The sequence below is a fragment of the Salmo trutta genome, chromosome 5 (assembly GCF_901001165.1).
Source record: "Salmo trutta chromosome 5, fSalTru1.1, whole genome shotgun sequence".
Taxonomy (NCBI): domain Eukaryota; kingdom Metazoa; phylum Chordata; class Actinopteri; order Salmoniformes; family Salmonidae; genus Salmo; species Salmo trutta.
Genome location: NC_042961.1, coordinates 62971054 through 62994339, shown reverse-complemented (window position 1 = coordinate 62994339; position 23286 = coordinate 62971054). Strand labels below are relative to the sequence as shown.

The 23286-nt window shown below is 45.8% G+C and overlaps 1 protein-coding gene across 3 annotated transcripts in view; it reads right to left on the bottom strand.

Moving 5' to 3' along the window:
• The window catches only part of aimp1b (aminoacyl tRNA synthetase complex interacting multifunctional protein 1b), a 41653-nt gene that overhangs the window by 6531 nt on the left and 11836 nt on the right, over positions 1-23286 (bottom strand). For all 3 annotated transcript variants that reach the window (XR_003878471.1, XM_029754675.1, XM_029754676.1), the window contains exons 2-5: positions 11627-11727; positions 10800-10913; positions 7985-8113; positions 763-965 (exon numbers count right to left, since the gene is read on the bottom strand). Coding sequence is in view for 2 of the 3 variants with exons in the window: in XM_029754675.1 (XP_029610535.1) it covers positions 763-965; positions 7985-8113; positions 10800-10913; positions 11627-11727 (547 nt within the window). In the remaining variant the exon portion in view is untranslated. The remainder of the gene's footprint in view (positions 1-762; positions 966-7984; positions 8114-10799; positions 10914-11626; positions 11728-23286) is intronic.

Genomic DNA, 23286 nt, shown 5'->3' with positions numbered 1-23286 from the left:
CTCTCTAAATAATAACACTTTACTTCTAGAGAAAGATACACTCTCTAAATAATAACACTTTACTTCTAGAGAAAGATACACTCACTAAATAATAACACTTTACTTCTAGAGAAAGATACACTCTCTAAATAATAACCTAGCGCTGATTTCACTTTATTTTTGGCTAACACTGACAGCCAGTGCGTGATATGAGAGATGGCGGTGTGCGTGTGAGTGTTTGACGGTGAAAGTGTGTGTGTGTGTGTGTGTGTGTGTGTGTGTGTGTGTGTGTGTGTGTGTGTGTGTGTGTGTGTGTACAGTATAGGGTGTCTGAGACAGGAATTATTTTCTGCACGGTGGTCAGCTGTATGACAACACACTGTCTAAAGGAGGCAGAGACTACTGGTCAGACTCCCACTTTAAACTAAATGAATAATACTGTCTAAAGGAGACAGATAGAAACTACTGGTCAGACTCCCACTTTAAACTACATGACAACACACTGTCTAAAGGAGACAGATAGAAACTACTGGTCAGACTCCCACTTTAAACTACATGACAACACACTGTCTAAAGGAGACAGATAGAAACTACTGGTCAGACTCCCACTTTAAACTACATGACAACACACTGTCTAAAGGAGACAGATAGAAACTACTGGTCAGACTCCCACTTTAAACTACATGAATAATACTGTCTAAAGGAGACAGATAAGAGACTCACAGACAAGTGCGTGTGTGAGAGGTGTGTGTAACCTGTGTGTGTGTGTGACCTTTGACCTACCTGTTCCTTAGGAATGTGTCGTAGCGCGCTGACCACCGTGCGGGGGGCGGGCTCTCCCAGATCCACTTCCTGGACATACAGAGCCCCGGCCAATGGGTGGTAGCGGACGCCAACGATCCGACCAATCCGCAGGTCGAGGCGAGACACGTCCATGCGAGGCTCCTCCTCTAACGCAGACTCAGAGTTTGTTCTCTCCCTCTTCCCTGAGAGAGAGAGAGAGAGAGAGAGAGACAGAGAGAGAGAGACAGAGAGGGAATTGAGAGAGAGGGAGAGAGGGGAGGGGCCTTCACCAGGGTTGCAATCTGAGCCCTGCACTCTTCAATATTTACATCAATGAATTGGCCCCTATTCTAGAACAATCCTCAGCCCCACAGTTCAGAGGTTAAATGCCTGCTCTTGGCAGATGACCTATGCCTGCTGTCATCCACAGCACATGGCCTACAGCAGAGCCTGGACCTGCTAGAGCAGTACTGCCAGACCTGGGCCCTGGCAGTAAACCCCAAAAAGACTAAAATAATGATTTTCCAGAGAAGATCCAGATCTCAGGGAATTAGACCAAAGTTCTCAATTGGTACAAAATATATAGAGTACTGTACACACTACAATTACTGAGGTTTAAATATATAGAGTACTGTACACACTACAATTACTGAGGTTTAAATATATATAGTACAGTACACACTACAATTACTGAGGTTTTTATATATATATAAACATACAGTATATAGAGTACTGCACACACCACAATTACTTAGGTTTAAATATATATAGTACTGTACACACCACAATTACTGAGGTTTTTATATATATAGTACTGCACACACTACAATTACTGAGGTTTTTATATATAGAGTACTGTACACACTACAATTACTGAGGTTTTTATATATATAGTACTGCACACACTACAATTACTGAGGTTTTTATATATAGAGTACTGTACACACTACAATTACTGAGGTTTTTATATATAGAGTACTTTACACACCACAATTACTGAGGTTTTTATATATATAGTGCTGCACACACTACAATTACTGAGGTTTTTATATATAGAGTACTGTACACACTACAATTACTGAGGTTTTTATATATAGAGTACTGTACACACCACAATTACTGAGGTTTTTATATATATAGTACAGTACACACTACAATTACTGAGGTTTTTATATATATAGTACAGTACACACTACAATTACTGAGGTTTTTATATATAGAGTACTGTACACACTACAATTACTGAGGTTTAAATATATGGAGTTCTGTAAGATGCTCCTACATGTCCAGAGGAAAACTACAAACAATGCATGCAAACTATTTGACCATGGTTACTGATCATGGTCAAATAGAGAGAGAGTTCAGTGTGTCAAATCGGAGGGCCTGTTGTCCGGACCTCTGGTAGTCTATGGGGGTCCCAACAGGGTTCAATTCTCGGGCCGACTCTTTGCTCTGTATATATCAATGATGTCGCTCTTGCTGCTGGTGATTATCTGATATGTCATGCCAATAAAGCAAATTGAATTGAGAGAGAGAGAGAGAGAGAGACAGAGAGAGAGAGGGAGTTGGAGATAGAGAGAGAGAGACAGAGAGGGACGTAGAGAGACAGAGAGAGAGAGAGAGAGAGAGAGAGAGAGAGAGAGAGAGAGAGAGAGAGAGAGTTTGTAACAGGCAAACTCAACCCTCAGTCTCGCTACCAACATCCCCTCCACCACGTCTACAGACCCCTGTCCCACCACGTCCACAGACCCCACCACGTCTACAGACCCCTGTCCCACCACGTCCACAGACCCCTGTCCCACCACGTCTACAGACCCCACCACGTCTACAGACCCCTGTCCCACCACGTCCACAGACCCCTGTCCCACCACGTCCACAGACCCCTGTCCCACCACGTCCACAGACCCCCTATCCCACCACGTCCACAGACCCCTGTCCCCGAATACTGTTCTTTCATTGTCACGGCTGTTTGAAGGAGCGGACCAAGATGCAACGTTTTCATAGTTCAACATATTTATTTAAACGTGAAACTTAATGCAATACACTGAATAACTTGAAAAACAGGAAAACAACAAACCATGACGCAGAGGACAACACACTACTCAAAAGACAATAACACACAAACCACAATGAGAAAAAACCCTACTTAAATATGATCCCTAATCAGAGGCAATGAGGATCAGCTGCCTCCAATTAGAGATCAACCCCAAACAATCCCAACATAGAAATAGAAAAACTAGAACCTAAACATAGAAATAGAAAACATCGAATAACCAAAAACACCCCCATCACGCCCTGCCCTACACTACTATAGAAAATGACATCTTACTAGGGTCAGGATGTGACATTCATGTCTTCCAAATTGCTAATTTAGCTGCCCCTGATACAATGTTACGTAAGAGAACTACACCCCTTTTACTAAACCTGTACTTGAGCACAAATATAAACATTTGGGAAGAGAGAACCACTCCCAGAGTTGAGAACCAGCTAGTGATCAGGTCCATCATCTCGACCAGCCTGGGACACTGTAAGAACAGATGTTCCAGAGTGTCAGACTCAGCACAGAATGGACACCTCTCCCCAACGGTAGGGTCCAGGTGTACCAGATGCATATTGGTGGCAATGGCTCCATGTATTATCCTCCATTGGAGGTCAGCTGTCCTCTTATCAATAGGCAGTTTATATAAAGACCGCCGACAGCCTTTTAGGGAGGCACCTGGACCAAACACACCCGCCCACCTCGTCGATATTACCCCTTCCAGAGAAGAAGCACGGGGACACTTTTACACATATTATGTACATGGCTGTAACGTGGGTCGTATAAAGGGGTCCAAGGCGCAGCGTGTAAAGTGCTCATAGTTCCTTTTAAACAAAATAACATAAACGACAGCCAACAGTTCCGTCAGGTACATAGACAAAACGGAAAACAACTACCCACAAAAACCCAGGAAGAAAAACCCCTACTTAAATATGATCTCCAATCAGAGGCAACGAGGACCAGCTGCCTACAATTGGAGATCAACCCAAAAAAAAACAACATAGAAATAGAAAAACTAGAACTTAAACATAGAAATAGAAAACATAGAAAAACACAAAACACCCCCTGTCACGCCCGGACCTACTCTACTATAGAAAATGACATCTTACTAGGGTCAGGACGTGACAATGGCCTTCTTTCCCACCGCCTTGAACTCCCCCCAGCTCCGGGGTATCGAAGGAAAGCAGCATCCTCACGTCCTCCTCTAATGCCCCCCGCCGCAGCACTAACATTCAGCGCAGGGAACACATCATCCAGACCCTCCGTCCACCGATCCGAGTTGGAAGTATCATTGACATACTGCCGATGAAGTACTGGCAAGGAATCAGACCTTCCTCAGTAGGCGAGATGATCGGATCCCCGCTCCTCCAACAATGTGCTCCTGCTCCGCATCAGATGACCCAGCTTGGTTCACCACACACCTAACAGGCATGAACGTAGGCTGGCTGAACCCAGAGCACGGGACTGGATGGCAGTGTTGTTATAAAGAGGCTCTTCAAAAAGCCACATCCCTGGTGGCGTGCCGGCCTTACGGGACATGTCAAGAACTCTCCAAGCCTGCATAACAGACTCATAGAATGGAGTCAGGCCAGGCAAATCAACCCCCTCCAGCTTTAAGAGGAAAAGGTGCTTGTCTAAGCCCAAACAGCCCTCTCTCCTCATCAATGTGTCGGGTGTATCGACCCAGCTAGAACCGTCTCTGTACAACAGTCTCTGGGCTGCTAGAACCGTCTCTGTACAACAGTCTCTGGGCTGCATGAACCGTCTCTGTACAACAGCCTCTGGGCTGCATGAAGCCGGAAAGCCATGATCCTGGAGGAAATATCCACCAGACCTTGCCCATCCTCGTGTAGTGGCAGGTACAGGGCCGCAGCTTTAATCCAATGTTGTCCCGACCAGAAGAAATTGACAAGGGTCCTCTGAAGCTCTTGTATCAGGCCCCACAGTGGCGGTAAAATCATTAGTCTGAGCCACAGGGTACAGGATAGGTTTTTGGCTACCAGCACTCTTCCACTACAAGACAACTGGGGTAGAACCCATTTACACCTTGACAATCTGGCACACACCTTCTCCACGACACCCTTCCAGTTATTTTTCTGAATGACACCGGAGCCTAGAAAACCCCCCAAGGTCTTCATCCCATCTCTGCCCCACTGAATCCCCCTGGAGTGAACCTTATCTGAATCCCCCCTGGTAACCGTGGAGAGGACCATATCTGAATCCCCCCTGGTAACCGTGGAGTGGACCTTATCTGAATCCCCCCTGGTAACCGTGGAGAGGACCTTATCTGAATCCCCCCTGGTAACCGTGGAGTGGACCCTATCTGAATCCCCCTGGTAACCGTGGAGAGGACCATATCTGAATCCCCCCTGGTAACCGTGGAGAGGACCATATCTGAATCCCCCCTGGTAACCGTGGAGTGGACCCCATCTGAATCCCCCCTGGTAACCGTGGAGAGGACCCTATCTGAAGCCCCCTGGTAACCGTGGAGTGGACCCCATCTGAAAGCTGACCTGCCCACAGCGATTCAGTGTTTCCCCATTTGACTCTAGCTGAGGAGGAGCCCCTCATACACTTTCAGACCATTCTGAGAGAACCTTAACTTCCTCACCTCCTGTAATAAAAATGGTCACGTCACTTGCATACGCAGACTTCCTGTGTGTTCAGTCAGTTCTGGACAGATCCTCTTTATAACAGGTGGCCTATAGCTACAGATATTATGAGCACAGCTGCCTATTGGACGGGTGAGTGTGAGTGTGTGCATGCTTTGGGTACTGTGTGTGCGTGCGTGCATGCTTTGTGTATGGTGTGTGTGTGTGTGTGTGTGTGTGTGTGTGTGTGTGTGTGTGTGTGTGTGTGTGTGTGTGTGTGTGTGTGTGTGTGTGTGTGTGTGTGTGTGTGTTCATGTTGCCAGAAGGTTGTCGTTGCCAAGCAGCTGTAATGTAACTGTGTCTAACACTGACACAACCCCAGGTGTAATGTTACTGTGTCCAACACTGAAACAGGGAAGTCCCTAGATTTCGCTCACCTGAGGTAGAGTATCTCATGATAAACTGTAGACCACACTATTTGCCAAGAGAGTTGTCATCTATATTTTTAGTGGCTGTTTATTTACCACCACAGACAGATGCTGGCACTAAGACCGCACTCAGTCAGCTGTATAAGGAAATAAGCAAACAGGAAACCGCTCACCCAGAGGCGGCGCTCCTAGTGGCCGGGGACTTTAATGCAGGGAAACTTAAATCAATCTTACCTAATTTCCATCAACAAGTTAAATGTGAAACCAGATCAAGAAAGACACTCTAGACCACCTATACTCCACACACAGAGATGCATACAAAGCTCTCCCTCACCCTCCATTTGGCAAATCTGACCATAATTCTATCCTCCTGATTCCTGCTAAAGCAGGAAGTACCAGTGACTCGCTCAATACGGAAGTGGTCAGATGACACAGATGCTACGCTACAGGACTGTTTTGCTGCACAGACTGGAATATGTTCCGGGATTCTTCCGATGGCATTGAGGAGTACACCACATCAGTCACTGGCTTTATCAATAAGTGCATCGATGACGTTGTCCCCACAGTGACCGTACGTACATATCCCAACCAGAAGCCATGGATTACAGGCAACATTCACACTGAGATAAAAGGGTACAGCTTCCGCTTTCAAGGAGCGGGACTCTATCCCAGAAGCTTATAAGAAATCCCGCTACACCCTCAGACGAACCATCAAACAGGCAATGTGCCAATACAATTTGTCTGTCTCAGTGACTTCTAGAGAAGACATCCCTCTCCACCACACTCTCCACCACCCTCTCTACCACCCTCTCCACCACCCTCTCTACCACCCTCTCCACCACCCTCTCTACCACCCTCTCTACCACCCTCTCCACCACCCTCTCTACTACCCTCTCCACCACCCTCTCTACCACCCTCTCTACCACCCTCTCTACCACCCTCTCTACCACCCTCTCCACAACCCTCTCCACGACCCTCTCCACGACCCTCTCTACCACCCTCTCTACCACCCTCTCTACCACCCTCTCTACCACCCTCCCCACCACCCTCTCTACCACCCTCTCTACCACCCTCTCTACCACCCTCTCCTCCCCACCACCCTCTCTACCACCCTCTCTACCACCCTCTCCACCACCCTCTCTACCACCCTCTCTACCACCCTCTCTACCACCCTCTCCACGACCCTCTCTACCACCCTCTCCACCACCCTCTCCACCACCCTCTCTACCACCCTCTCTACCACCCTCTCTACCACCCTCTCCACGACCCTCCCCACCACCCTCTCTACCACCCTCTCCTCTCTACCACCCTCTCTACCACCCTCTCCTCCCCACCACCCTCTCTACCACCCTCTCTACCACCCTCCCCACCACCCTCTCTACCACCCTCTCCACGACCCTCTCTACCACCCTCTCTACCACCCTCTCTACCACCCTCTCTACCACCCTCTCCACCACCCTCTCTACCACCCTCTCTACCACCCTCTCTACCACCCTCTCCTCCCCACCACCCTCTCTACCACCCTCTCTACCACCCTCTCCACCACCCTCTCTACCACCCTCTCTACCACCCTCTCTACCACCCTCTCCACGACCCTCTCTACCACCCTCTCTACCACCCTCTCTACCACCCTCTCTACCACCCTCTCTACCACCCTCTCCTCCCCACCACCCTCTCCACCACCCTCTCTACCACCCTCTCTACCACCCTCTCCACGACCCTCTCTACCACCCTCTCTACCACCCTCTCCACGACCCTCTCTACCACCCTCTCTACCACCCTCTCCTCCCCACCACCCTCTCTACCACCCTCTCTACCACCCTCTCCTCCCCACCACCCTCTCCACCACCCTCTCTACAGAGTTATTTATCTGTAATCTTCAGTATAGAGTCCTAGCTGCATCAAATCGTATAAAAGAGATTCATCTGTCCTTCTCTAGAAGTCACTGTGCAGACAAACGGACTCCTAACTACTGATTGGGGATTTGTCTGTCTCAGTTGGGATGTCTCAGTTAGAAAAGTATTGATTTGAGGATTTTGTCTTCTCTTTTACGTTGATTGACATTAAACAATTGCATTGGTCACAGTTGTCTGTCTGTCTGTCCGTCCGTCCGTCCGTCCGTCCGTCCGTCCATCCGTCTGTCCGTCTGTGTGTGTATTACTCACCCTTTCTCTCTCCTCTCCTCCTCCTCCCATCTCTTTCCCTGACAGGGTCAGGTTTGGGGTTGGTGCCAGGGGCAGACAGGGCAGTTGTGGACCCCGGTGCAGTAAGTTTGGATGCTGCTGCTGCTTTGGCTGGAAACACACAGATAATTGAGGGTATAAAGCAATCAGTCAGTCAGTCAGCCAGTCAGTAAGTCACCCAGTCAATCAGTCAGTTAGTCAGCCATTCAATCAGTCAGTCAGTCAGCCAGTCAGTCCTTCAGTCAGCCAGTTAGTCTGTCAGTCAGTAAGCCAGTCAGTTAACCAGTCAGTCAGCCAGTCAGTAAACCAGTCAGTGTGGTAGTAAACCAGTCAGTTAACCAGTCAGTCAATTAACCAGTGAGTTAACCAGTCAGTAAGCCAGTCAGTAAACCAGTCAGTGTGGCAGTAAACCAGTGAGTTAACCAGTCAGCCAGCCAGTCAGTTAACCAGTCAGTCAGTAAACCAGTCAGTCAGTCAGCCAGTAAACCAGTGAGTTAACCAGTCAGTCAGTAAACCAGTCAGTCAGTCAGCCAGTAAACCAGTCAGCTAGTCAGTCAGTAAACCAGTGAGTTAACCAGTCAGTCAGCCAGTCAGTTAACCAGTCAGCCAGCCAGTCAGTAAACCAGTCAGTCAGTTAACCAGTCAGTCAGTTAACCAGTCAGTTAACCAGTCAGTCAGTTAACCAGTCAGTTAACCAGTCAGCTAGTCAGTCAGGAAACCAGTCAGTCAGTTAACCAGTCAGTCAGCCAGTTAACCAGTCAGCTAGTCAGTCAGTTAACCAGTCAGTCAGACAGTTAACCAGTCAGACAGTCGGTCAGTTAACCAGTCAGTCAGTTAACCAGTCAGCTAGTCGGTCAGGAAACCAGTCAGTCAGTTAACCAGTCAGTCAGCCAGTTAACCAGTCAGCTAGTCAGTCAGTTAACCAGTCAGTCAGTCAGTTAACCAGTCAGTCAGTCAGTTAACCAGTCAGTCAGCCAGTCAGTTAACCAGTCAGCCAGCCAGTCAGTTAACCAGTCAGAAAGCCAGTCAGTTAACCAGTCAGCCAGCCAGTCAGTAAACCAGTCAGCCAGCCAGTCAGTTAACCAGTCAGCCAGCCAGTCAGTTAACCAGTCAGCCAGCCAGTCAGTTAACCAGTCAGCCAGCCAGTCAGTTAACCAGTCAGCCAGCTAGTCAGTTAACCAGTCAGCCAGCCAGTCAGTTAACCAGTCAGCCAGCCAGTCAGTTAACCAGTCAGACAGCCAGTCAATCAGTCAGTCAGTCAGTTAACCAGTCAGCCAGCCAGCCAGTTAACCAGTCAGCCAGTCAGTTAACCAGTCAGCCAGCCAGTCAGTTAACCAGTCAGCCAGCCAGTCAGTTAACCAGTCAGCCAGCCAGTCAGTTAACCAGTCAGCCAGCCAGTCAATCAGTCAGTCAGTCAGTTAACCAGTCAGCCAGCCAGCCAGTTAACCAGTCAGCCAGTCAGTTAACCAGTCAGCCAGCCAGTCAGTTAACCAGTTAGCCAGCCAGTCAGTAAACCAGTCAGCCAGCCAGTCAGTTAACCAGTTAGCCAGTCAGTTAACCAGTTAGCCAGTCAGTCAGTTAACCAGTCAGCCAGCCAGTCAGTTAACCAGTCAGTCAGCCAGTCAGTAAACCAGTCAGCCAGCCAGTCAGTTAACCCGTCATTCAGCCAGTCAGTTAACCAGTTAGCCAGCCAGTCAGTAAACCAGTCAGCCAGCCAGTCAGTTAACCAGTCAGCCAGCCAGTCAGTTAACCAGTCAGTCAGCCAGTCAGTAAACCAGTCAGCCAGCCAGTCAGTTAACCCGTCATTCAGCCAGTCAGTTAACCAGTCAGCCAGCCAGTCAGTAAACCAGTTAGCCAGCCAGTCAGTCAGTATACCAGTTAGCCAGTCAGTCAGTTAACCAGTTAGCCAGCCAGCCAGTCAGTAAACCAGTCAGCCAGCCAGTCAGTTAACCCGTCATTCAGCCAGTCAGTTAACCAGTTAGCCAGTCAGTCAGTAAACCAGTCAGCCAGTCAGTTAACCAGTTAGCCAGCCAGTCAGTTAACCAGTCAGCCAGCCAGTCAGTAAACCAGTTAGCCAGCCAGTCAGTCAGTATACCAGTTAGCCAGTCAGTCAGTTAACCAGTTAGCCAGCCAGCCAGTCAGTAAACCAGTCAGCCAGCCAGTCAGTTAACCCGTCATTCAGCCAGTCAGTTAACCAGTTAGCCAGTCAGTCAGTAAACCAGTCAGCCAGTCAGTTAACCAGTTAGCCAGCCAGTCAGTTAACCAGTCAGCCAGCCAGTCAGTTAACCAGTCAGTCAGCCAGTCAGTTAACCAGTTAGCCAGTCAGTTAACCAGTCATTCAGCCAGTCAGTTAACCAGTTAGCCAGTCAGTTAACCAGTTAGCCAGCCAGTCAGTTAACCAGTCAGCCAGCCAGTCAGTTAACCAGTCAGTCAGCCAGTCAGTTAACCAGTCAGCCAGCCAGTCAGTTAACCAGTCAGTCAGCCAGTCAGTTAACCAGTTAGCCAGTCAGTTAACCAGTTAGCCAGTCAGTTAACCAGTTAGCCAGTCAGTTAACCAGTTAGCCAGTCAGTTAACCAGTTAGCCAGTCAGTTAACCAGTCAGTCAGCCAGTCAGTTAACCAGTTAGCCAGTCAGTTAACCAGTTAGCCAGTCAGTCAGTTAACCAGTTAACCAGTTAGCCAGTCAGTCAGTTAACCAGTTAGCCAGTCAGTCAGTAAACCAGTTAGCCAGCCAGTTAACCAGTCAGTCAGCCAGTTAACCAGTTAGCCAGCCAGTTAACCAGTTAGCCAGTCAGTACCTTTCTTCTTCTGTTGTTTCTCAGTCAGTAGAATCTTCAGGTCAGAGATGTCTTTCTTTAGCTTAGCGTTCTCTACCAACAGCTTCTTCTCTTCTCTCACCGTTTTCTGCAAGACTACAGAGAAGAAAAACTTATTGACATGTTATAGACACTTATTAACATGTTATAAACACTTAATGACGCTTTATACATTATTTATTCATGCTTTACAAATACATTGTAAACGGCAAAGCCCAGACTCTGCATCGTTAGAGAGAGAGAGAGAGAGAGAACGAAAATGAGAACGAGAGAGAAAGAGAGACAGAGAGACAGAGAAAGAGGCAGACAGAGAGAGAGAGAGAGAGAGAGAGAGAGAGAGAGAGACAGAGAGAGAGGCAGACAGAGAGAGAGAGAGAGAGAGAGAGAGAGAGACAGAGAGACAGAGAGACAGAGAAAGAGGCAGACAGAGAGAGAGAGAGAGAGAGAGAGAGAGAGACAGAGAGACAGAGAGACAGAGAGACAGAGAAAGAGGCAGACAGAGAGAGAGAGAGAGAGAGAGAGAGAGAGAGAGACAGAGAGAGAGAGAGACAGAGAGACAGAGAAAGAGGCAGACAGAGAGAGAGAGAGAGAGAGAGAGAAAGACAGAGAGAGAGAGAGACAGAGCGAGAGAGACAGCGAGAGACAGACAGTGAGAGACAGACAGCAATAGACAGAGAGAGAGAAACAGACAGAGGCAGACAGAGGCAGACAGAGAGAGAGAGAGAGAGAGAGAGAGACAGAGACAGAGAGAGACAGAGAGAGAGACAGAGAGAGACAGAGAGACAGACAGACAGAGAGTGTTTTCTTACGTTCCTTGTCCTTCAGCAGCAGCACCTGTGTTTTGAAATACTCCATGATCATTTCACTCTCCTTGGGGTCCAGCTTCCCCAGAGCTGACAGACCTGGTATACTGAGGGAGAAAGAAAGCTCAGTAATCACTATTGCATCAAATTGTCTCAATCAATCAATTAATCCCATTTTCAGTGGTCAAATACACATATCTAACAGCTGTTACTGCCGGTGTAGCGAAATGATGGTGTTCCTAGCTCCAACAGTAATACCTAGATAAATGATGGTGTTCCTAGCTCCAACAGTAATACCTAGATAAATGGTGTTCCTAGCTCCAACAGTACAGTAATACCTAGATAAATGATGGTGTTCTTAGCTCCAACAGTAATACCTAGATAAATGATGGTGTTCCTAGCTCCAACAGTAATACCTAGATAAATGATGGTGTTCCTAGCTCCAACAGTAATACCTAGATAAATGATAGTGTTCCTAGCTCCAACAGTAATACCTAGATAAATGATGGTGTTCCTAGCTCCAACAGTAATACCCAGATAAATGATGGTGTTCCTAGCTCCAACAGTAATACCTAGATAAATGATGGTGTTCCTAGCTCCAACAGTACAGTAATACCCAGATAAATGATGGTGTTCCTAGCTCCAACAGTAATACCTAGATAAATGATGGTGTTCCTAGCTCCAACAGTAATACCCAGATAAATGATGGTGTTCCTAGCTCCAACAGTAATACCTAGATAAATGATGGTGTTCCTAGCTCCAACAGTTATACCCAGATAAATTATGGTCTTCCTAGCTCCAACAGTAATACCCAGATAAATGATGGTGTTCCTAGCTCCAACAGTACAGTAATACCCAGATAAATGATGGTGTTCCGAGCTCCAACAGTAATACCTAGATAAATGATGGTGGTCCTAGCTCCAACAGTATTACCTAGATAAATGATGGTGTTCCTAGCTCCAACAGTAATATCCTAGATAAATGATGGTGTTCCTAGCTCCAACAGTAATACCTAGATAAATGATGGTGTTCCTAGCTCCAACAGTAATACCTAGATAAATGATGGTGTTCCTAGCTCCAACAGTAATGCCTAGATAAATGATGGTGTTCCTAGCTCCAACAGTAATACCTAGATAAATGATGGTGTTCCTAGCTCCAACAGTAATACCTAGATAAATGATGGTGTTCCTAGCTCCAACAGTACAGTAATACCTAGATAAATGATGGTGTTCCTAGCTCCAACAGTACAGTAATACCTAGATAAATTATGGTGTTCCTAGCTCCAACAGTAATGCCTAGATAAATGATGGTATTCCAGGCTCCAACAGTACAGTAATACCTAGATAAATGATGGTGTTCCTAGCTCCAACAGTAATACCTATATAAATGATGGTGTTCCTAGCTCCAACAGTAATACCTAGATAAATGATGGTGTTCCTAGCTCCAACAGTACAGTAATACCTAGAAAAATGATGGTGTTCCTAGCTCCAACAGTAATACCCAGATAAATGATGGTGTTCCTAGCTCCAACAGTAATACCCAGATAAATGATGGTGTTCCTAGCTCCAACAGTAATACCTAGATAAATGATGGTGTTCCTAGCTCCAACAGTACAGTAATACCTAGATAAATGATGGTGTTCCTAGCTCCAACAGTAATACCTAGATATATTATGGTGTTCCTAGCTCCAACAGTAATACCCAGATAAATGATGGTGTTCCTAGCTCCAACAGTAATACCCAGATAAATGGTGTTCCTAGCTCCAACAGTACAGTAATACCTAGATAAATGATGGTGTTCCTAGCTCCAACAGTAATACCTAGATAAATGATGGTGTTCCTAGCTCCAACAGTAATACCCAGATAAATGATGGTGTTCCTAGCTCCAACAGTAATGCCTAGATAAATGATGGTGTTCCTAGCTCCAACAGTAATACCCAGATAAATGATGGTGTTCCTAGCTCCAACAGTAATACCTAGATAAATGATGGTGTTCCTAGCTCCAACATTAATACCTAGATAAATGATGGTGTTCCTAGCTCCAACAGTATAGTAATACCTAGATAAATGATGGTGTTCCTAGCTCCAACAGTAATACCTAGATAAATGATGGTGTTCCTAGCTCCAACAGTAATACCTAGATAAATGATGGTGTTCCTAGCTCCAACAGTAATACCTAGATAAATGATGGCGGTCCTCATGAGAGCCAGTTTCATCATAGCGCTTGATGGTTTTTACGACTGCACCTGAAGAAACGTTCAAAGTTCTTGAAATGTTCCGTATTGACTGACCTTCATGTCTTAATGTAATGATAAACTGTTGTTTCTCTTTGCTTATTTGAGCTGTTTTGCCATAATATGGACTTGGTCTGTCACCAAATAGGGCTATCTTCCATATACCACCGCTACCTTGTCACAACACAGCTGATTGGCTCAAACACATTAATAAGGAAATACATTCCACAAATTAACTTAAGGCACACCTGTTAATTGAAATGCATTCCAGGTGACTACCTCATGAAGCTGGTTGAGAGAATGCCAAGAGTGTGCAAAGCTGTCATCAAGACAAAGGGTGGATATTTTGAAAAAAATATAAAACATATTTTGATTTGTTTAACACTTTTTTTGGTTACTACATGATTCCATATGTGTTATTTTATAGTTTTGACGTCTTCACTATTATTCCACAATGTAGAAAATAGTAAAAACATTTTTTTTAAAGATGCTATGGACAGTATGTGGATAGAATATGTAGTATATCTGTAGAATACGTGGATAGAATACTGTGTATACAGCAATAGTTGAATAAGATGGACTTGACTAGGATACAGTATATACATGTGAAGTGAGTAAAACAGTATGTAAAAATTATTAAAGTGACCAGTGTTCCATCTCTATGGAGATAGGGCAGCAGCCTCTAAGGTGCAGGGTTGAGTAACTGGGTGGAGGCCCAGCTAGTGATGGCTATTTAACAGTCTGATGGCCTTGAGATAGAAGCTGTTTTTCAGTCTCTCGGTTCCAGCTTTGATGCACCTGTACTGACCTCGCCTTCTGGATGATAGCGGGGTGAACAGGCAGTGGCTCGGGTGGTTGTTGTCCTTGATGATCTTTTTGGCCTTCCTGTGACATCGGGTGGTGTAGGTGTCCTGGAGGGCAGGTAGTTTGCCCCCGGTGATGCGTTGTGCAGACCGCATCACCCTCTGGAGAGGCTTGCTGTTGAGGGCAGTGCAGTTGTTTGTGAGGGTTTTAGGGGTCAAGCCAAATTTCTTCAGCCTCCTGAGGTTGAAGAGGCGTTGATGCATCTTCTTCACCACACTGTCTGTGGGGGTGGACCATTTCAGATTGTCAGTGATATGTACACCGAGGAACTTGAAGCTTTTCACCTTCTCCACTGCATTCCCGTTGATGTGGATGGGGCATGCTCCCTCTGCTGTTTCCTGAAGTCCACGATCAGCTCCTTCGTTTTGTTGATGTTGAGTGTGAGGTTATTTTCCTGGCACCACTCCGCCAGGGCCCTCACCTCCTCCCTGTAGGCCGTCTCGTCATTGTTGGTAATCTGGCCTACTACTGTTGTGTCGTCTTCAAACTTGATGATTGAGTTGGAGACGTGCGTGGCCACACAGTCGTGGGTGAACAGGGAGTACAGGAGGGGGCTGAGCACGCACCCTTGTGGGGCCCCTGTGTTGAGGATCAGTGTAGTGTTTCCTACCTTCACCACCTGGGGACGGCCCGTCAGGAAGTCCAGGACTCAAGTTGCACAGGGCTGGGTTCAGACCCAGGGCCCCGAGTCTAATGATGAGCTTGGAGGGTACTATGGTGTTGAAGGCTGAGCTGTAGTCAATGAACAGCATTCTTACATTGGTATTCCTCTTGTCCAGATGGGATAAGGCAGTGTGCAGTGCAATGGCGATTGCATCATCTGTGGATCTATTGAGGCGGTAAGCAAACTGAAGTGGGTCTAGGGTGGCCGGTAAGGTGGAGGTGATATGATCCTTGACTAGTCTCTCAAAGCACTTCATGACGACAGAAGTGAGTGCTACGGGGCGATAGTCATTTAGTTCAGTTACCTTAGCTTTCTTGGGTACAAGAACAATGGTGAACATCTTGACGCAAGTGGGGACAGCAGACTGGGATAGGGATTGATTATGTCCGTAAACACTCCAGCCAGCTGGTCTGTGTATGCCTCTGAGGACATGGCTTGGGATGCTGTCTGGGCCGGCAGCCTTGCAAGGGTTAACACGGTTAAATGTCTTACTCACATCGACCATGGAGAACAAGAGCCCACAGTCCTCGAGAGCGGCCCGCGTCGGTGACAGTGTGTTATCCTCAAAGCGGGCGAAGATGGTGTTTAGCTTGTCCGAGAGCAAGATGTCAGTGGTAATCAAATGGCTACCCAGACTATTTGTATTGTCCCCCCCCACCTGTTCATTATCTACGCATAGTCACTTTAACTGTACCTACATGTACATACTACCTCAACTAACCAGTGCCCCCGCACATTGCCTCTGTACCGGTACCTCCTGTATAGAGCCTCACTACTGTTATTTTACTGCTGCTCTTTAATTATTTGTTATATTTATTTGTATTTTTCAGTTATCTATTTTTTACTTAACAGTTTTTTTTTTTAACTGCATTGTTGGTTAAGGGCTTGTAGGTAAGCATTTCACTGTACGGTCTACACCTGTTGTATTCGGCTAAAATTTGATTTGATTTGACGCGGAGGCTAGAGACAGACAGAGTGACGTGGAGGCTAGAGACAGACAGAGTGACGTGGAGGCTAGTGACAGACAGAGTGACGTGGAGGCTAGTGACAGACAGAGTGACGTGGAGGATAGGGACAGACAGAGTGACGTGGAGGCTAGGGACAGACAGACAGAGTGACGTGGAGGCTAAGGACAGACAGTGTGACGTGGAGGCTAAAGACAGACAGAGTGACGTGGAGGCTAGGGACAGACAGAGTGACGTGGAGGCTAAGGACAGACAGTGTGACGTGGAGGATAGGGACAGACAGACAGAGTGACGTGGAGGCTAAGGACAGACAGAGTGACATGGAGGCTAAAGACAGACAGAGTGACGTGGAGGCTAAGGACAGACAGTGTGACGTGGAGGCTAAGGACAGACAGAGTGACGTGGAGGCTAGGGACAGACACAGTGACGTGGAGGCTAAAGACAGACAGAGTGACGTGGAGGCTAGTGACAGACAGACAGAGTGACTTGGAGGCTAGGGACAGACAGACAGAGTGACGTGGAGGCTAGGGACAGACAGAGTGACATGGAGGCTAAAGACAGACAGAGTGACGTGGAGGCTAAGGACAGACAGAGTGACGTGGAGGCTAGGGACAGACAGACAGAGTGACGTGGAGGCTAAAGACAGACAGAGTGACGTGGAGGATAGGGACAGACAGAGTGACGTGGAGGCTAGGGACAGACATAGTGACGTGGAGGCTAGTGACAGAGACAGAGTGACGTGGAGGCTAATGACGGACAGACAGAGTGACGTGGAGGCTAATGACAGACAGACACAGTGACGTGGAGGCTAATGATGGACACTTCGATAAATCTGTCTATCTGATCGTATGCTCATCTGGATGCAAAGCAGCATCCTGCCTGAATCATTCTAGATGATTTACTTACTATACATCATCATAATCATTGTCCTATATATATACACACACACACAGAGTGCCTTGCGAAAGTATTCCCCCCCTTGGCATTTTTCCTATTTTGTTACCTTACAACCTGGAATTAAAAAACAGACAACTTGAGCGTGCATAACTATTCACCCCCCCCCAAAGACAATACTTTGTAGAGCCACCTTTTGCAGCAATTACAGCTGCAAGTCTCTTGGGGTATGTCTCTATAAGCTTGGCACATCTAGCCACTGGGATTTTTGTCCATTCTTCAAGGCAAAACTGCTCCAGCTCCTTCAAGTTGGATGGGTTCTGCTGGTGTACAGCAAACTTTAAGTCATACCACAGATTCTCAATTGGATTGAGGTCTGGGCTTTGACTAGGCCATTCCAAGACATTTAAATGTTTCCCCCTTAAACCACTCGAGTGTTGCCTTAGCCGTATGCTTAGGGTCATTGTCCTGCTGGAAGGTGAACCTCCGTCCCAGTCTCAAATCTCTGGAAGACAAACTGGTTTCACTCAAGAATTTCCCTGTATTTAGCACCATCCATTATTCCTTCTATTCTGACCAGTTTCCCAGTCCCTGCCGATGAAAAACATCCCCACAGCATGATGCTGCCACCGCGCTTCACTAAGGGGATGGTGTTCTCGGGGTGATGAGAGGTGTTGGGTTTGCGCCAGACATAGTGTTTTCCTTGATGGCCCAAAAGCTCAATTTTAGTCTAATCTGACCAGAGTACCTTCTTCCATATGTTTGGGGAGTGGCCCACATGCCTTTTGGCGAACACCAAATGTGTTTGCTTATTCTTTTCTTTAAGCAATGGCTTTTTTCTGGCCACTCTTCCGTAAAGCCCAGCTCTGTGGAGTGTACGGCTTAAAGTGGTCCTATGGACAGATACTCCAATCTCCACTGTGGAGCTTTGCAGCTCCTTCATGGTTATCTTTGGTCTCTTTGTTGCCTCTCTGATTAATGCCCTCCTTGCCTGGTCTGTGAGTTTTGGTGGGCGGCCCACTCTTGGCAGGTTTGTTGTGGTGCCATATTCTTTAAATTTTTAATAATGGATCTAACGGTGCTCCGTGGGATGTTCAAAGTTTCTGATATTTTTTTTATAACCCAACCCTGATCTGTACTTCTCCACAACTTTGTCCCTGACCTGTTTGGAGAGCTCCTTGGTCTTCATGGTGCCGCTTGCTTGGTGGTGGCCCTTGCTTAGTGGTGTTGCAGACTCTGGGGCCTTTTAGAACAGGTGTATATGTACTGCGATCATGTGACAGATCATGTGACACTTAGATTGCACACAGGTGGACTTTATTTAACTAATAGTGTGACTTCTGAAGGTAATTGGTTGCACCAGATCTTATTTTAGGGCTTCATATCAAAGATATGCACCCACCACTTTTCTGTTAAGATGTATTTTTTTAAGTTATTTTTTTCATTTCACTTCACCAATTTGGACTATTTTTGTGTATGTCCATTACATGAAATCCAAATAAAAATCAATTTAAATTACAGGTTGTAATGCAACTAAATAGGAAAAACGCGAAGGGGGATTGTAACGGCTGTCGTCTGAAGTTGAAGGAGTGGTCCAAAGCGCAGCGTGGTAAGTGTTCATATTTTATTTACTATGAAACACATGGGAATAAAAAGAAAAAAGAAAAGCCAAACAGTTCCGTCAGGTACAGAATCACTAAACAGAAAATAACTACCCACAAACACAGGTGGGAAAAGGCTGCCTAAGTATGGTCCCCAATCAGAGACAACGATAGACAGCTGCCTCTGATTAGGAACCATACTCGGCCCAAAACAAAGAAATGAATCACATAGAATGCCCACCCTGACCTAACCACATAGAGAAATAAAACGGCTCTCTCAGGTCAGGGATGAATACTTTTGCAAGGCCCTGTATCAGTTATACAGTAGCTAGTCTTCCCCATGGCATACACCTCACCTCAGCTCTCCTCTTACTCAACATCTCAATTATCCATGATGACACATGTTTACACACACACACACACACACACACACACACACACACACACACACACACACACACACACACACACACACACACAAGCAATGTAAAGTCAGAGCTACTCGATGACGTAAAGAGAGACTGAGTTTCTCACAGAGCAAGGAGACTGTTTACACAGTGTGTGTGTGTGTGTGTGTGTGTGTGTGTGTGTGTGTGTGTGTGTGTGTATGGACATTTGCATAATTCTTAACATAAGCCCTGCCTGTGAAGTCAGACCTTTGTTAGAAGACACACACACACACACACACACACACACACACACACACACACACACACACACACACACACACACACACACACACACACACATTCTCTCTTTCTCTCTGACACATACTGCCATTGACAACAGCTTTAAACTCTCACTGATGAGCCAGTCAGGTAGGGAAGGAGAGAGAGAAATTGGGAGAGAAAGAGAGTGAGAGGGGGAGGGTGAGAGAAATAGAGAGAAAGAGGGGGGAGAGGAGGGAGAGGGAGAGCGATAAAGAGAGAGAGGAGAGAGAGAGAGGGGGGGAGAGAGAGAGAGAGAGGGGGCAGAGAGCGATAGAGACAGAGATAAAGATAGAGAGAGAGAGCGAGAGGGGGGGAGAGGGAGAGAGAGAGAGAGAGAGGGGGGGTAAAGGGAGAGAGAAAGAGAGTGAGAGAGAGAGAGGGGGTAGAGGCAGAGAGAGAGAAAGAGAGAAAGAGAGAGGGGGAGAGAGGGGGGTGCTCCTCATTGACTTAAATTGCAAACACATTAAGATAATAAACTTTTTCCCAAACACAAAGTGGCTAAACTCTGATGCCCAAACACTAGGTCCCCCAAGCCATATCGTAATTCACACGGGCACAAATGACCTGAGGGCTCAGCAGGGAGTGACTGAAAAAGCGTAATCTACTTTCCCCAAACGCACAAGTGGTTATCTCCACCTTGCTACCACGAAAAGACTTCCACCATACAGCGAGGTGAATGTATTTGCCGGGACTCTGCCTCAAAACATAATGTCTTCCTTGCCCAGCCTTTACGACCAGGTCCACAATATTCCCCCCAGGCAACATCTATGACAAAACAACCAACAAATACGGTTCACAGCTCCTGTCGCACGCTGGGTCTGTACATAGTCAATGGTAGTCTTTGAGGAGACTCCTACGGTAGGTACACCTATAGCTCATCTCTTGGCAGTAGTACTGTACTTTATCACTGACCTCAACCCAGAGTCTCTCAGAGCGTTCACAGTCAGCCCACTGACACCCCTATCAGATCGCAGCAAAATCACAGTCTGCTTGAACAGAGCAATACTCAATCATGAGGCATCAAAGCCAAAAGAACTGAATAATATTAAGAAATGCTATAGATGGAAGGAAAGTAGTGTGGAAACCTACCAAAAAACTATTAGGAAACAAGTTCAATCCCTTTTAGACAACTTCCTGGACAAAACATTTCACTGTAATAGTGAAGGTGTGAACTTGGCAGTAGAAAACCTAAACAGTATATTTGACCTCTCATCTTCCTTCTCAAATAAAAAAATATCAAGCAGACAACCTAAGAAAATTAACAACAATGACAGATGTTTTGATGAAGAATGCAAAAATCTAAGAGAGAAATTGAGAAACCTATCCAACCAAAGACATAGAGACCCAGAAAACCTGAGCCTACGCCTTAACTATGATGAATCACTAAAACAATACAGAAATACACTATGGAAAAAGAAGGAACAGCACGTCAGAAATCAGCTCAATGTAATTGAAGAATCCATAGACTCTAACCACTTCTGGGAAAATTGGAAAACACTAAACAAACAAAAGCACAAATAATTATCTATCCAAAACAGAGATGTATGGGTAAACCACTTCTACAATATTTTTGGCTCTATAACAAAGAACAAACAGCAAAAACATACACATGATCAAATACAAATCTTAGAATCAACTATTAAAGACTAACAGAACCCACTGGATTCTCCAATTACATTGAATGAACAACAGGACAAAATAAAAACCCTCCAACCCAAAAAGGCCTGTGGTGTTGATGGTATCCTCAATGAAATGATAAAATATACAGAAGACAAATTCCAATTGGCTAAACTCTTTAACATCATCCATAGCTCTGGCATCTTCCCCAATATTTGGAACCAAGGACTGATCACCCCAATCCACAAAAGTGGAAACAAATTTGGCCCCAATAACTACCGTGGGATATGAGTCAACAGCAACCTTGAGAAAATCCTCTGCATTATCATTAACAGCAGACTCGTACATTTCCTCAGTGAAAACAATGTACTGAGCAAATGTCAAATTGGCTTTTTACCAAATTACCGTATGACAGACCACGTATTCAGCCTGCACATCCTAACTGACAAACAAACAAACCAAAACAAAGGCAAATTCTTCTCGGGCTTTTTTTATTTCAAAACAGTGTTTGACTCAATTTGGCATGAGGGTCTGCTATACAAATTGATTCAAAGTGGTGTTAGGGGAAAAAACATACAAAATTATAAAATCCATGTACACAAACAACAAGTGTGTGGTTAAAATTGGCAAAAAAAAATACAAAAATGTATTTCCACAGGGCCGTGGGGTGAGACAGGGATCCAGCTTGATCCCCACCCTCTTCAACATATACATCAATGAATTGGTGAGGGCACTGGAACAGTCTGCAGCACCCAGCCTCACCCTACTAGAATCTAAAGTCAAATCTCTACTGTTTGCTGATGATCTGGTGCTTCTGTCACCAACCAAGGAGGGCCAACAGCAGCACCTAGATCTTATGAACAGATTCTGTCAGACCTGGTCACTAACAGTTCATCACAGTAAGAAAAACATAATGGTGTTCCAAAAAAGAAAAATACAAATTCCATCTAGACACCGTTGCCCTATAGCACACAAAAAACTATACATACCTCGGCCTAAACATCAGCGCCACAGGTAACTTCCACAAAGCTGTGAACGATCTGAGAGACAAGGCAAGAAGGGCCTTCTATGATATCAAAAGGAACATAAAATTCAACACACCAATTAGGATCTGGCTAAAAATACTTGAATCAGTTATAGAACCCATTGCCCTTTATGGTTGTGAGGTCTGGGGTCCGCTCACCAACCAAGAATTCACCAAATGGGACAAACACCAAATTGAGACTGCATGCAGAATTCTGCCAAAATGTCCCCTGTGTACAACGGAAAACACCAAATAATGCATGCAGAGCAGAATTAGGCCGATACCCGCTAATTATCAAAATCCAGAAAAGAGACAATAAATTCTACAACCACCTAAAAGGAACCGATTCCCAAACCTTCCGTAACAAAGCCATCACCTACAGAGAGATGAACCTGGAGAAGAGTCCCCTAAGCAAGCTGGTCCTGGGGCTCTGTTCACAAACACAAACAGTCCCCACAGAGCCCCAGGACAGCAACACAATTAGACCCAACCAAATCATGAGAAAACAAAAAGATAATTACTTGACACATTGGATAACATTTAACAAAAAAACAGAGCAAACCAAAATGCTATTTGGTCCTGAACAGAGAGTACACAGTGGCATAATACCTGACCAGTGACTGACCCAAACTTAAGGAAAGCTTTGACTATGTACAGACTCAGTGAGCATAGCCTTGCTATTGAGAGAGGCCACCGTAGGCAGACCTGGCTCTCAAGAGAAGACAGGCTATGTGCAACACTGCCCACAAAATGAGGTGGAAACTGAGCTGCACTTCCTAACCTCCAGCAAAATGTATGACCATTTAAGAGACACATATTTCCCTCAGATTACACAGATCCACGAAGACTGTGAAAATAAATCCCATTTTGATAAACTCCCATATCTACTGGGTGAAATACCACAGTGTGCCATCACAGCAGCAAGATTTGTGACCTGTTGCCACAAGAAAAGGGCAACCAGTTAAGAACAAACACCATTGTAAATACAACCCATATAAATGTTTATTTATTTTTACTATTGTATTTTAACTATTTCCGCATCGTTGCAACACTGTATATAGACATAATATGACATTTGAGTGTAATGTTTACTG